Below are 17,093 nucleotides of genomic sequence, written 5' to 3'. Positions count from 1 at the left end.
AAGCAATTTTATGCAACCTATAATATTGCCTTTTTGCAGCAAGTGGTTTTCATTATGTTTGCTCGGCCTGTCATTGACAATGTTTTATTGAAGTTCCGTTTGATTGAGAAATCTCACAGATCTCCAATGCATGTCCTCATTCTGTCTCACATGGTGAAACTTTTAATCTGCTTTAGTTGAAGAGGTATTGTCATGTGAAATTTGAATATCACTACAAGCAACTTTAGACTTTCTGAGTGAATTTCAGCAAAGCAACATGTCCTTCAACTCCCTTTCAGAAGCAATGATGTCATGCTCACCATAGGTTCCCCTACTAGAGTCATGTCATATCTGCCTTTATTTGTTGGTATATGGGATTAGCGCAGGAAGATGGGAGAGAGATGCGCACTGTCCCAGGCAGATCAGTACATTAGAGCTACTCATTGACTTCACAGATGGCTGAAATCCCCAAAGAGGCTTAGCTGATTCTGATGACCGCATTAATGCAGCGTCCTACCTCAGATCAAATGTATGGAATGGCAAGGTCAGGAACAAGAAAAGCGAAATCAGACCTCATTCCGTGGCAAATGTCAGTTAACCAAAATTATTAGTTATTTGATGAGGCTCTTGTTTTGTGCTCTGGGAAAATGTAGCATAATGCTGCTGTTGGTGTTTTTTTCATGGGCACATAATCTCAAATTGGATATAATGCCAGTCTGTTAAGGTATTTAAAAAAATAATTATGAAGGCATGGTAAAATTTTCAAAATATATAACAAAAAGAAAATTAAATTATGTTAGTTTTAATAAACATCATCCCTAGAGCACAAAAAGTGCACGGTGTTAAAGTAACACCCTGCGACAATAAAATAAATATAGGCTAAAACTTATAAAAACTAATAGATTCTTAAAGGGTGTGGTTTATTTTATTTTATTTTAGTTTAGTTTAGTTTAGATTCAGTTTAGTTTACATGAATGGCCTCTGCCTGGTTTTAATTCAACCACCTTAGACACCAACGCTGTGATCTGTGAACCATCTAAGCCTCTGATTTCTTCATCTGACTGATTAAGACAAATGAGATCTTGCTTACATGTCATGTAGGAGCTCTAGTGAGGGCCACAGTCTCAATCATAACAACCCCCAAAGCCAAGCCGTCGCATGCTTTTGATGCCTCTTAATTAAAAAGCATTGAAGTCATAGTTTGATACATATCTAAATTGAATCACAATCTGTAGTGACTGCAGTGAAATATAAATGAAAGGACAGGAATGAGGAAAACTCCTGGTGAGATCCTGTGTCAGAGTGTAAGCAGTATTAAGATTATTATCTTTATGGCATTTTGCATATATCTATAGTGTTTTACAATAATTGGATGGGATTAATTGAATGCAACTTGGTCAGGCTTAAGACTATAATTTTTCTTTCTTTTTTTAAAAGATAACAACATAATTGGCATCATCCTTATCCAAGATTGGTCTTATGTTAACGCAACAGCACATCAACAGTTAAAATATTAGCGACATTAAAGCAGGCTCTTTGTAGTGCGCATTCTGTCCAATATTCGTTAAGAGCTGTGTGCTTTGTTACTTCTGATAAGAAACAAAGTCTCAGCTTTCAAAGTATGTCCATTTTATCACAAAGATTCATAAATTGCGTGTCGACGCTCTTAAGCTTGACGTGACATCACTGTAGCGCCTCAGTTTAAGCGGCAGCTCGGAGCGCGAGTCTTTTCTTCCACTTCAATCAGTGTTTCACCCGCGGAAAGACGCCAACAACGTTGCATTTACCTCAGGAAAGTTACACAATGCTTAGTTTGTTAGTTAGCTATAAAACACTAGCGAGGAGCTTATTTACTGTTAATAATGTATATATGTTTCAATACATTTGTCATTAAGACAATGAAAACTACCTTATGTGCAACTGTGTTTTATACAAAAAATTCAGTTTCTATTTGAGTAATTATCTGAAAATAAAAGCAGTTGAATATCATAGTTTGGGCTCTTTTGTTAATTGTAATCTCAATTATTATATCAATGTACCAAATTACAGGGTAACCTGTATAGTTACAGCACAAACAATCGTTATCGGCAAATGTCATTATGAATAATCGGCTATCGATATCAGTGGAGAAATTTAGTATTGGTGCATCTCTATAAATAATAGTATCTCTTTCCTCTGGTGTTTAGATTTTACTTGATGTTAAATACATTCATCTTTTAGAATGTGCAGCTTAGTTTTATTAAAGATTGGATTCTTGGATCAATAACATACTTTATTCTTTGATCCCACAGCCAGTGTAACCACCAGACACTTCCCGTGACATATCAAGCCTGTGTCATCCCTAAGGACTGTGATGTGACCGAGTGGTCGGACTGGTCTGTCTGCTCAAAGGAGTGCTACGATCTGAATGGGCGTAAGGGACAGCGGACACGCACACGGCAGGTGCAGCAGTTCCCCGTGGGTGGAGGAGCCGAGTGCACGGAGCTGGAGGAGAGCGAGCAGTGTTCACCTCAAGGAGAAGAAACCCCACCATGTGTAGTGTAAGTGCTTCATCCATTCTGCTTCAGTGCTTGGATCATGACATTTATATGAGATCTAATATCTAAAATTAAGCATTTACTGTTAATGACTCCACTTTTAGAAGAAAAGGTTCTATATAGAACCTTAGGGTTCTGTCAGGCGGGGTTTCCATAGGGGATCATTTTATGCATTTAGTTTTAATTAATTCATTTTTTGATTCTACTTTATTCTAATTATTACTTGTTGGCATAAAGGGTTCTTTAAAAGAAGTCAAGAACCCTAGGGTTTTATGTAGAACCCATTTGAACCCTTCGAGAGTCCTTCAAATATGGCATGATTTGTCTAAAAGTGAAATTTGTTAACTGAATAACAAAAAAAAAAACAGTTTAACTAAAAAAGTTAACTAAAACTTTGAATGAGATTTTAGCACTCCCGCCACTCCGGCAGATGAGAAGATTATCAGTGAATAGCAATTTTTTTAAATATAAAATAAGAAATGAATATGTTTATTCAGCAAGGATGCATTCAATTGATGAAAAGTAAAACCATTTATAATGATTTATATTTTGAATAAATTTTGCACTTTCCATTAATCAAAAAAATCAAAGAAACAAAGTTTAAAATATCAGCACATAATATTAAAATATAATATTAAAATATCAGCAACTGTTTCAATACTGATAATAATAAGAAATGTTTCTTTAGCTTAATTAGGCCTACATTGTTCTGTAATATTATATAAACTTTCTTTGTTGCAAAAAAAAAAAAACAAGTGGTTGGATTAATGCATGTAAATCAACTTCACCTGGCCTGGTCTTAAAGGCAGGGTGATTTGTTCCATTTTTTTTCTTTTTTTATGTTTGTTGAAAGTCTCTTCACATCCTAAAAGCAATCACTAAGTTTAGTGCTTTAAATGTATGTATGTATATATATATATATATATATATATATATATATATATAGGTGTGGGACCATAAAATGTTCATACAATCATCTTTTCGAGGGTAATGATACAATGTCTTATGATGCGTTCACGCCATAACTACCATAATTTGTAAGAGATGGAAACCCTTGACATTATACTCTTAAGTTATATCTCTCGTGAGGCTTTTCTGTGTGCTGTTCGCGTTCATGTGTTTTGGAGGAGGCGTGGCTTTGGATATGCTCTGAAGGGAGGATGGGATCTTATGCTTTTTATAAGCTAGCTCTCTATTGCTAGCCTCACCGAAAATTGCCTTCCCTACCTTTAAAGGAATCTCCCTGTATGGACATCATCTGTTGATGGCTTTCGTATAGCATGAATCTGTTAAAACACAGATGGAGGAGTGAAGGGGGTAGTGAGGGTGGGGGGAGGGTCCTGCTGGGGAAGATGGAGAGATGGTAGCAGGTTGGTGGTTTGGCTCAGCGCCACCCTGGAGGAGGTGAGCTGATGAATAGTGAACGTCTGAGAGGACAGACCACACGCTGTCTAATCTGATCTTCCCTACAGATGGGCCGGTCCATTCCCCATCACTCATCACCTCGCTGCACTGGATCTCCAGAGTGGAGGTGTATTTGATGGAGGTGAATGGTGCTCCTGTAGCGCTGACCCAGTGTGTGCCCGCCGTGCCTCTCACCAAACCCCACACGTGCTTTCACTGCTGTCACTGAGAATCCTTTACAGCGGGGGTTTATGACCAGACGTCCCCCCAGAGTGAGATCGAGGTGGCCAAGAATGGCGTGTAACTATTAAAATTTAATATTCACCCACTGTTAAGCATCTCGTAAATCTCTTAAAGGGATATTTCATTCTGTATTATTTACTCACTCTCATGGTGAATGATTCCGTATGATTCAGTGTTGGGAAAGCTATAGTAAAATTGTCATGTAGCTCCATTAAAGCCAAGCTACTATTTATTTATTTTTTTGCTAAATATATACAGCTCTAGGGGGACAAATTAGAGACCACTGCAAAATTAGCAGTTTCTCAGGATTTTTCTATTTATATGTAGCCTGGGTTTCCTCATACTGCCTTTGCGCAGCGCGATTTTATTCACGCTGAAAGGCAGTCTGGATACCATGGACCAGATTTTCGCCTCATCTAGGGAACCAATCACAGAACGGGGAGGGAGCAGCAAGACGATGACGACATCTATGCGACACAACTAAGCAGTTTGTTTAAATCCATATAGCTATACCTTCGACCCTCATGTTTATCTTGCACAAACGGCAATAGTCGCTGAACGTCATTGTTTACAAAAAAATATCTTACCCATCGTCTTCTTCCTTGTCTAATTTCTGTCGCTCTATATACGTCATCTGGTATAATTGAAACGATTGGCTATGATGAGCTACGCAGAGCCGAGAGATGGCTATATGGCTCTGGAGCTACGTACAGGCGCATTTGATAGACATTCTTAGCACCCAATAAACGGCGCCAGGCATTCGTAAACCACGCCTCAAATACGAGAAAATGAACATGTGATTCCCAGACCCAAGTCTCAACGAGAATTGGGTCTGGCGTTAGCCAGGCTAATTTACATGTATGCGTTGGAGTAAAATTACTCAGTAAATTACTGAAAACATTTCTTCTAAAGTAAAAAATAAAAATAGTTTAGATCATTTACACTGTCCGCTTTATTAGGTACACCTGTTCAACTGCTCGTTAATGCAAATATCTAATCCGCCAATCTCATGGCAGCAACTCAATGCATTTAGACATGTAGACATATCAAAACAACTTGCTGAATTTCAAACTGAGCATCAGAATGGGGAAGAAAGGTGATTTAAATGACTTTGTAGGCTGATAGCCGATAGAAAGGCAAGAGTAGAAGAAGATCACACTGGTGGCTCACCAAAATTGGACAATAGAAGATTGGAAAAAACGTTGCCTGATCTGATGAGTCTCGATTTCTTCTGCAACAAACAGATGGTAGGGTCAGAATTTGGCATAAACCACATGAAAGTATGGATCCATCCTGCCTTGTATCAACGGTCCAGGCTGCTTCTGGTGCTGTAATGGTGTGGCACATATTTTCTTGGCACACTTTGGGCTCCTTAGTACCAACTGAGCATCGTTTAAACACCACAGCCTACCTGAGTATTGTTGCTGACCATGTCTATTACTTTATGACCTCGGCATGCTCATCTTCTGATGGCTGAAAAATCTGCAGCAACTGCGTGATGCTGTCATGTCAATATGAACCAAAATCTATGTTTCCAGCACCTTGTTAAGTCAATGCCACAAAAGTTAAGGCAGTTCTGAAGGAAAAGGGGGCTCCAGGCCTTTACTAGCAAGGTGTACCTAATAAAATGGCCTGTAAGTGTATTTGCATTAAATTATAACTAGTCAAAATAACAAAAAAAAGTTTATATTTGTTTTTAAACAAAAAAAAAGAATGTTTTTAACTATTTGGTGGAATAACCCTGATTTCCAATCATATCTGCTTTGCCATGGAGCATTAACATTTTTGTTTGCAATGCATTACTCATTCTAGGATCCAAAATGTGAATCCTAAAAAAAAGAAACCTTTCTCATTTCGCACATTACATGTAGCTCAAGTGCGGTGCATAAATGGAAAGTGAGGTCCTCAAAACAAAATATTGAATGCAGTCTTGTCAGAAGCACACTCAAGTACACACTGACTCACAGCTCATGAATATGGAGCTTTGCATTTGCGAGGTCAAATGGACTTCATTTTGAATCTGGGAAAAAAAGGTTGAGAGCCATTACCATGGAAAGTCAACAGTAATTCTCTGTTGGTTTTAAAATCAGACTCGTTGTATTCAAAAACTGAAATGAATGTTTCATATTCTTTAATTTACACTACAGAAGCAAAGAAAGGGACCATTTACTTCTTAGTCTAGAGTGCATGTTCATGGTCAAGAGTTTTTTTTTTTTTCTCTCCTTATTTTAACTCTCCTGAAAGCTGAAAGCAGGTCTTGTTATATTGAAGGTCACTGGACATTTAAACACAACGGCACACAAATGCGCACACGCATGCACACACACACACACACACACACGCACAACCAGCACTTCCCCCCAAAGCGTGCCCTCAGGCTTTGATCATCGAGACACATGTGGAAAAGAGGAAGTTCTTTCCTTTTTAGCCAAGACTTAAGTAGACCCTTATTTATGCATCATATCATTTAATTACTATATACATACATACATACATATGTATGTGTGTGTGTGTGTGTGCGTGCGTGCGTGCATGCGTGTGTGCGTGTGTGTGTGTGCTTTAGCTTAGTTAAGGGATGTGTGTGTGCTTTAGCTTACATTCAATATAGACGTTTATTTTTTATCATTTATTGGTCTACTTTTCTCTCTGATAATCTAATGAAACCTAATATCCAAATGCACTCATGAATGATACTATTTCAAAATGGATGTATCATCAGGACGGGAAAAATAAAATGAAGCATTCAAGTGATATAGTTACTGGGTGTGTCATTCTTTTCTTAATGGTTGTTCTCAAATGTTGCAACATTTCCATCCATAGCGCAGCTTTTGATGCTGTTTCACTGATGTTCTTTTGCTAACATAATAAAGCAGCCAAGCTATCAAACTCAATGAAGCTCAATAAAGCCATGACCTTAGTGCACATTCTGACTGACATGGCTTCTGATTGGTCTATTTAAAATCTTCTGTATTTATAACTCCAAAGGACAGACCAAAGTACAGTTTATTTTTATGTGAAAGGAATAAACACAAGCGTCACTCTGTTTCCAATTCTCTATCCGTCAGAGGATAAATTAATAGGACATCAAACACTGCCTCTTTCTCCACAGGTATAATTGGAGAGCCACCGAGTGGAGCGACTGCAGGGTGGACGTGCTCCTCAGCCAACAGGACCGTCGACGGAGCAACCAGACAGGGCTCTGTGGAGGCGGGGTTCAAACCAGAGAGGTCTACTGCGTTCAAGCCCCCACCGAAACATCGTCTAACCTCAGCTCCCTCAAGAACAAAGACGGTAACAAAACTAGCAAATTCACCGCGTTTCACTGACCAGGTTTAGGGCCCTATCATACACATGGCGCAATCCGGGGCCATGCGCGACGCAAGTGTTTTTTGCTAGTTTCAGCCTGACGCAGTTATCATTTTCATGTCCAGCGCAACTTTGTTTAAATAGAAAATGAATTAGTGACCATGTGTGTGCCCATGGGCGTGCTGGTCCGAAAACGAGGTGTGTTCAGGCGCATTGTTGGTGCGTTGCTATTTTGAGGCAACAGAAATAGACTGCGCCATTGACCAACTGAAACCTGGTCTAAAGTCAATGGCGCAATATCTTTTTTTGTTATTTAAAGAGCGCGTTAGTAATGTGCGCCTATAGGCGGGTCCACAACGCGTGTACACTTTGTCCAGTAGATGTCTGCTCGCGCACTTTTTCTGTTTGCAAATTCCGCCATGTAAATAGCGAATCCACCATGGCGTGAGCGCAACTGGCTTTTAAAGGGAATGGGAGATGAGACTCTGATTGGTTTATTGCACCTTACGCCCAAAACACACTCATTACTCATTAAGAGAATAGGGACAACCTTTTTAGACCATGCGGCGGGTGCCCTGACCATTTTTCCCGTCGTTAAACTAGCAAAAGTGGATTTGGACTCGCCCTAAGTGCACTTGCGCCGTGCACTTTTGAGCATGCGCTCGGATCCTTAAAATAGGGCCCTTAAGGAATCTATTTGAATAATACATTTTAAAATCGAAGGTAGACACATCTCTACCTTGTAGACTTCATAGCTTCAGTCGGCAGTTGGTAATGTGATTGATGGTACAGATGGTACCTTGTTAACATGTATTGATTTAAGATGATAAACATGAATGAAGTTATGTTTGGTAAATCCCCTTCCTGTTTTGGCTCAAGTCACCAGAGCCCTTGTAAAGACTTGTGCCTGTAAGCGAGCTGTTAGACAAAGATCAGTTGATGTTTGCACTGTGGTACAACTCAAGCCAACATATAATTGGATTGCTTTTTAAAGGCTGAAATTAGATCACTAGGGGGAAATTAAGGAATAAAGAAGGCAGAGCCGTACAAATGAATGAGGCAGCTACTGTGGAATTTAAATGCTAATGCCGTCACAGACATACACACAGGTGCAGATACACCCAAACACAGATTCTCTCTAGAGTAATATGACAGAAACAGAGAGATGCCAGCACCTCATGCCGTGCGCCAAGGCTGGTGCCGGTCCCGCGCTCGCTCTCGGACTGACACAGAAACTCCCCTGCCATCTGCTCTGAGAGATGAACCGCCGACCTCTCAGGGAACTTATTCAAATGTCCACAGCTGTCCTCAAGCAGGCATTGGCTCGTATGGCTTGGTCACACTACAGACAGAAAGACAAAGCACACAGAAAGCAGCTCGCCTTTTGAAATTAGACATTTAAATATGGGCTAAAACTCACAATAGGGTATTTAACAGTTACGCCGTGATTTTACTAAAGTTTACATGTGCAAACTTGAAAAAATGTCTAAGCTATATCTACTAATTAGGTCTATTAAAGATTGTGTATTACAGATGAGCAAAATAGGCATCTTATAGTCTGTGTAGTCAGTGGTAACTGTACAATAAGGTCTCATTTGTTAAAGCTAGTCAATGCATTACCTAACATGAACTGGCAATGAGCAATATATTTTTCTTGCAGCATTCATTAACTTTTGTTAATGTTAGTTAATATTTTGTATGTTAATTAATGTAAAAGTTTTGAAATTATAACTTTAATTAATCCTTGCTAAACAACATAATTATTATGTTTAAAAAAATCTTACTGCCCCTAAACTTTAGAATGATAGTGATAAATCACCACATTGAAACTATTTAGTAAGAACTGCAAGTGAACCGCATTGCCAAATATTACGACATGCAAAATTATCTTTTTAAATATAGATCTGATTAACCTATTCACACTTGGGGCTATTTACTCATGTTCGCACTTGAGGCTATTTGCTCATTGCTCATTTTTTCCCAGAAAGTGCTCAAGCAATTCATTAGATTGCATTAGTTCTTTTGTTGTGGATCTTGGTGAATCAGGACCTTGATTTCCAGCCCTTCTGCCTGCGAGGAGGTTTTTCCAGACAGTGCTGGAATCCCATCCGTAAAGTGGCCTTAAGAGAGGCACATGGCACCGACTGCAGCTTCCTGGGGGAGGTGACAGGCCTGGCGCGCTGACGAGGAACACGGTGACAGATGGAAGAACTGTGTGAGAGAGAGAGAAAAGGAACAGTGCAAGAACATCTGCACTGCCTCTCACACATACACAATACCATTACACACACATACACCCTACAAGCTCTTCCACACCTTGGCCAGCTCTGCCTCGTGCTCTTTTCTTTGTTTTACCCATCATCCTTCTCAGCAAATATATTGATATATGCAATTAATTTGATTATTAATCTGCGTATCACACAATTAATTTAGTTTATATTTGAATTGATTGTCAGCCCTACTTTATTTAATCATTTACCTGGTTTCCTTTTAATCAATGAAGAATCAATCAGGCACTTTTCCCTTCTGGGAGTTCCAGACAGATTTGAGAGGATTTAATTTCAAGCTCCACATGATTGGACATTTCCTAGTGATTTGCCACTGGGCCATTGGAATTGTTCACAGGTATTTATATACATTGATGCCAGACAATGAGAGCATCAGGAGTGGTGGTTTACTCAAGGACAGACACCGTGGGCTTTAAGCAGATTTAATCTGGTCATTCAGTTCCAGGGATCATAGCTAAATCCTGTGTAGAAATTGTCTGCACCCTTGCTATTCCAGTGCCATGTGTGATGCCAGGACATAGAAACCTTTGATACTTGTCCCACAACTTTAGTTTTTAAAGCAGTGACATGTCCACTTTGAAATTTAATTATTACTAGTTTATTTACAGAAATTTACAATGAGGAATTTGATTTATTATTTTATAAAAATGTTGACCTCACAATATCACCTACTCCCCTTAATTTATATAGATTAAAACATATATATTAAGCTTTTAGAAATGCACATAAATATGCATAAAAAACATTACTATGGTGTAACATTAGAAAGAGTTTAATTTGACAAATTTACTATTTCACAGCTGTGTCTCTCTTTGTCAACACCATCAGATATTCATGACAGGTTATATCAAAGTCACACTTCATCTTTAAGGTGTTCTCTTCATATTTCAATATTTCACCTGCTATTTACCTATAGCTCACCTATTCTGGGGTGTGTTTCCAGTAATTATGGTCGCAAGTTCCATCATTACCAGCATAGTTTAACAACTTGGTGTTTCCCGAACCATAGCTTTATATGTTGAACAGATTGAATATAGGCTTTTACATACAAACATTCATCGACTCACATCAGTTGTGATAAACGGAAGCTCAAACATGTTGGCTTGATGTGCAAGAACCAGTGAGGTTCATTCTTGTGTTACGCAGCATGCGTAGGTTTGTTCTTGCACGTCAAGCAGGTTCGGTTGAGCTTCTGTCTATGTTTGCTGATCAATATTTAAATGTGAATAAAAGCCTAAATTCAATTTGTTCATCATATAAACCGATTGAGTCTCTTTAGAAAATGTGGACTAAACCTCTCAAATCATATGGATTAGTTTTATGATCTCTTTATGACCTTTTTGAAGCATCAAATTGTCAGTTCCATAGCTGTCTGTGGAGGGACAGAAAGCTGTCAGTGTTCCGAAGATGAACGAAAGTCTTACGGGTTTGGAACGGCATGAGTAATTAATGACAGCATTTTTGGGTGAACTATCCCTTTAACAATATTATGGTACCAACACGGTTCAAACAATGAATATGCGACAAAGTTACTTTTTTTTTTTTTCGGGAAACATTCAGGACTAGCTAGTTTCTCCAACGATGCATCGTTCTATGGTGGTTAAGCAGCAAGTAGCGTCGCTCTATGGAAAGCGTATCCCTGATCAGTTTATTGTAGTATTTATGTATTATATAGGCCTATATATTTATATATATATATATATATATATATATATATATATATATATATATATATATATATATATATATATATATATATATATATTGTATATGTATACTGTATATGTTTATAGGTATATATGTTTATTTATATATATATTTATAGGTTTTTAAATCATATTTTTTTTATATATAAATAAGATTATTTCTATTTTTCTCTGTTTTTCAACTAAATCACTCAAAATATAGAGAAATTATTCAGGATTTTTAGAAAGATTCCTTCATTTAATGTGGGTCTAAACAGTTTGAAAATGCATTTTAATATGAGCATTAGATTTGTTTGTATTAATAATGAATATTTCACATTATTTTTGTGTCTGATGGTGCTAACACATATTAAACGTAATTCAAGGAAGTGGAAATGAAAGCTGGAGATTCACCTATACATAGCTAAAAAGCCTCTGACTTCATATCAATCCCTCCTAACCTATTATTTTTCATTTTCGTGTTTTGTTTTGCCTGTGAAGAGTCGGTGAAATATATTGTCCCCATGAATATGAAAACATTGTTTGCGTTCCGAATTCATTTTCAATCATTTTGGGATTATGGATTCCTAAACCCATGTAATGAATGCCAGAATGAACACAAAGTATGCATTTTACATATCAAAAGCAGCTTGTTGTCTTCCTCTCTCCCATCCGGTTTCCTGCTCGGCTGCTTGGGCCTGGGGAAGCTGTGCTTGATTTCCTCTCCCCCGCGGGTGGCTTCAGACATTTAGAAAACAGGGGAAAGCAGCTGCTGTCGCAATCTTTATCCATTAACACATCTCAGTCACAGAGAGCAGAACACAACAACAGTGTTCATTCGTTTCGGCTCGGCCGTGTCGCTCTGTGGAATATAATCAATGTCGCACCCCGTCGCGGATCTTTATGAGATATTCAACGGCTTGGCTTTCTCACAGAGCATCCATGCAGCACTGCCCTGCAGGCAGGCCCGAGTTATTGATGATGATGATGGTGATGGTGATGGTGATGCAAGCAGGTGAATGTGTTGGCGGCTGTCAGACGGACAGAGGGACTGATGGGATACTGGTGCCATAATTAGGTTGTGGAAACCCTGGGTGGGCAAACAGCAGACCATCTGGCCTCCAAGTGAGCATTGTGCCACCTGAACAAGGTCAACCTACAAGGAGAGGGTCATTAATCAGACTAGGTTAACAGGGACTGGAAGTCAGACAGGTTTTTACCCACTTCAATACCTCAACAGTACAATCACATCCTAATAACAAATACAAAGTGCATAGAGACAAGAGTGGTTGTGGGAATAAGGGAACTTGCATTTGCAAGTCAATTTGACATTTTTTGCCAATCAATTTTGACAGCTATTTTTTTTTACGTCACTTTTGGAAGTAAATTCAGCTCGCTTAATTGAGCGTTTCAAAGGATGTTTGTCCCAGCGGAGCACTTCGCAAAACCCTTTTTAATTTCTGTTTAAAACAAGCTCATATAAATCATTAATGACTCCACAACTGGCCATGCAATCAATCACTTAGCTTACACTGAAAACCTACATACACGCACGTATTAACCAAATGATTTTAGAAATGGCTCAAAGCGCACAGCGAACACCTTTTGGACACGTAGCAATTTGCATGTGAATGAAGAGAAGATCCGTCAAAGGGTATCGACGGCAGATGTGTTCATGGACTGACCTTGCAGAAAGTCACCTATGGCTCGGAGCTGCACACACACTTGCACTGAGTGCTTGTTACAGATCAAAAGAAAACAAGGACAAAAGGGGTCTTGGGAGATGTCTAGCAAAACATGTACAATCAGATGCACTTATGAGAATGATGTTCATCCTTACATTTTTATAATTTGCAAACAGATTTAAATACTTCACATTACCTTGTTAGGTACTTTTGTGGGCAAAACAACTTTGAGTCCAGTTTGCATAATTCCCCGAACCCATTCCCCTATCATTTTTACATTATACTGCATTACATTTTAATTTATGTTTTATGTAAAGAACATTACTGAAAATAGTATTAAAAAAGTGTAACAGGAATATATTTGAAATACTGGTATAACCACGGCACATCAAATTGATTCAGCAAAGACACATTCAATTTGTCAAAAAATACAGTAACAAATGTTTTCAAATAAATTATGTTCTCAAAGAATCCTAAAAAAACCCCACAAAAATATTAAGCAGCACACATTTTTTCAACATTAATAATAAGAAAATGTTAGAATGATTTCTGAAGGATCATGTGACACTGAAGACTGGAATAATGATGCTGACAATTCAAGCTTTGACATCACAAGAATTAATGACTTTTTCAATTATATTCAAAAAGTTTTTTTAAATTGTAATAATATAAAAAAAAAAAACTGTATTTTTGATTAAATAAATTGGTGAGCATAAGACTCCTGCAAATCTTACAGGCCCACATTTTTTAAATCTGTATATAAAAAACATTATTTAAATTCATCTTCAGACTTTTTTTTTTTTTGGAAATAATCAGGGCTTGACTTTAACTTTATTGCTCACCAGCCACTGTGTCTACTGGTTTTCCAAAGTTACTAGCCACCTAGCACTTTGACTGGCCACCATTTTGACATAGATACTATCGGGAAAAACTGCCATTAGATATTTTTAATATTATCTCATAATTTGGAAGCAGGTATATTAGGCTGCTGTCACTTTAAGACCTGACACACGAATCCATTATACTGTTACACATACACTGTTATGCGTTTTCTTTCTCAGCTGTTTACTTTCACTTAAAACATTACTGACTACGTGAATACTCGCCAAGATGGCATTTTGACATTATCTTGTGTGTATTTGACTGTTTAAGCGCAATAAGTTACAAAAAAGAACTCAATTTAGTACTGAGATGTGGCTTTATGTGCACAAAATCTGCGGGAATGAGTCAAATTATGCAAGAAAGCGCAGCTGGTATTGTGAATGTATTCTGCTGAAAATGTTTGGAGTTGGAAGTGTTTCAGATATTTCAGAATAGATATGTATCAAATACATCTATATTTTTTACAACACTACATTGCAGTTTATTATCTCAGATGTCTTTTTAAAAGATTACAACTGAAAAATATTATATATTATACATAAAATTCAACCCGCCAAAGTGACTTTTACACGCCACTGCTGAAATGGGGTGTATGGGGTGTTGATGTCAAGCCATGGAAATAATATAGCCTACTTGTGTGTGTATATTGCATATTCTTCTCCCACATGAGGTACATCTACTGTATGTTAATACGGACTCTGTAATAATGTGTGTGTATGTGTCCCTTCAGCCTCGCGGCCAGTAAACAGTGACCTGTGTTTGGGCGTTTCTCCTAACACCACCCAGCTCTGCCAAATTCCCTGTCCTGTGGAGTGTGAGGTGTCCTCCTGGAGCGCCTGGGGGCCCTGCACGTTTGAAAACTGCCAGGATCAGTCCACAAAGAAAGGTGAGCACAATCTTAACTTGAACTATATATGAACTACCAGTTCATCTTTTACAGTTTTGTATGGGTAGAAGTCATTTCACCCAGCTCACTAAAACAGAACAGGTCAATAAAGTGTCCTCTTTCATTGTAAATCACATGATTTGTGTAAGGGAACCTTTTCAACATATAACTCACACCGCCCCACCTCTCACCTCTATCTGCGCCATCAGCATCCGCCATAAACTTATCACCGCTCACTGGGGCAGAAGATTCATTGTTTCCGAGGTTTATGAACCAGGAGCATTGTAGAGGGAACAACAAACAAAAGGAACCCACGAAAAAAGAAAACATGTCACGAAAAAGAGAGAAACAAATCAAGGGTTAGATGTCTTCTAAGAGACTAACACGAGCTTCAAATGGTCTTTAGAAGGAACCGAATTGCTAGATTCACAGGATGGCGGTTAACCGAATGCTGCTGACAGTTGTTACTAGTGTAGCAAAGGTGCTGGCATGCTGGCTGCTTTTCTCGTTAATTATGGCTGGGACAGCGACCCGTGCCATGACTAATGCATATTGACTCTTCCCTAATGAAGCGGCTCAAAAGGATAGGATGGGAGGAAATTCTCCGCCATGCATCTTAATGATGAATTCTCTGAATCTGTGTTCCACTCACTCTTTTCAAATGCCCACAGTTCATACTTCATGCCATATAGATGTAATGGCACTTTTTGTACACACTTTACAGTATGTGGGCCCTCATTATTCAGGGAGATTAGGGCACAGATATATATGTGTGTGTGTGTGTGTGTGGTTATATACAGTGTATATATATATATTATTTGTCAAACATTATATTTATAACAATCTTTTTCATCAGTATATATTTAGGTTTAATATCACTTGTTTAATACAGAAATAGGGTTTAATTCAGGTTTAATATCACTTGTTTTCTGTTTGCTTCTCTATAAAATAAAGTATAACATTATTTAAAATATTTTTAAATCACATTTTGGAATTCAATGTTAACCAAATTCTTTGGTATGATGTCGCACAACAACCAAATCCAATGTTGTCTTGCCTTTTACAAAGTGATGAATGTTGATTGATGCTATTATAACCGTGGGACTGTTCTTTTTTAATATCTGTAATCTTTGTTATAGCCTGAACAAGTTGCAAAAATAAGCCTGATGGGAGATAAAGTATAAATTACCTGTGACATCTCAACCTAAAGCCCCAAATAATATGTCAGTGTACACATTAGACGTGATGATGACCCATGCGATTTTTTTTTGTATGGCTGTGCCTTTAGTCTTTTTTGATTAGCAGGGGCTCATATGAAACTCAGTGTCCTGCTTTTGTCTGATAAAGAGACAGAAGCAGCATACGCCATCAGACACCTCCGGGCTGACTGACAGAATGTGATACAATCCTCTTACACACCATCAATGAGCTCTACACTGACCTTCTGATTAAATAAAAGCCAGAAGGAGAGAGCGGGACAAAAGTAATCAGAGAAAGGGACAACACTGGCATCTCCAGCTTTCTCCTAAAGGCCCCCCTCTCCCACATTACCTTATCGGCCCCAGACAGCAATGTGGATTAAACCATAGGCCAGGGACCAGCGGCAGAGAGGGGAGGGTGATGGCTGGGTACATGTAGGTGACCTTGTGCTGGTCATGAGTCCAGTACCCCCCCCCCCCCCCCCTTTTTTTTTTTATTCCTCTAGAGCCCTTTCCCTGCCCTTGAATGGGAATACCCCTGGCGTCAAAGCTTCTTCTGTATTAATGGATTGCTGCATGCATTAGTCCCTTTGGTGAAAAGCAGTCATAATGAAGGGAAGAATAATAATATTCATTATGATAAGCTGCTCTAGTAATTTATGTCATCTTGCGCACTTAATGGCCCGATGTGTTTATTATAATATTGGGTAATAATAATATGTAATATTGCGCGATAACACACTGTGAGCATTAAGAGGGCTAACACAAGGCGCTGCACCAACTAGTTGATGGTTTTATGGTAGGTTTGGTGTCGACTAGTAGTGAACATCAAGAGGAAAATTCCTCGGTCCACAAATTGTGCCCCAATGAATATTGTTTAATTTTATTTCATTTTCCATAAAGATTGTTATAAAAAATATATATACAGTATTATATATACACTACTATTCTAAAATGTGGGGTCGTAAGATTTGTTTTTGTAAGAAGTCTGTTGATTGA

At 38.3% G+C, this 17,093-nt stretch overlaps 1 protein-coding gene across 1 annotated transcript in view; it reads left to right on the top strand.

Moving 5' to 3' along the window:
• The window catches only part of thsd7aa (thrombospondin, type I, domain containing 7Aa), a 116,529-nt gene that overhangs the window by 46,378 nt on the left and 53,058 nt on the right, over positions 1–17,093 (top strand). The window contains exons 3-5 of the mRNA XM_079589851.1: positions 2,271–2,519; positions 7,273–7,454; positions 14,740–14,895. Of these exons, the coding sequence (XP_079445977.1) occupies positions 2,271–2,519; positions 7,273–7,454; positions 14,740–14,895 (587 nt within the window). The remainder of the gene's footprint in view (positions 1–2,270; positions 2,520–7,272; positions 7,455–14,739; positions 14,896–17,093) is intronic.

This window comes from Phoxinus phoxinus (genome assembly GCF_949152265.1).
Source record: "Phoxinus phoxinus genome assembly, chromosome: 19".
Lineage (NCBI taxonomy): Eukaryota > Metazoa > Chordata > Actinopteri > Cypriniformes > Leuciscidae > Phoxinus > Phoxinus phoxinus.
This window is presented reverse-complemented; position numbering and strand designations above follow the sequence as displayed.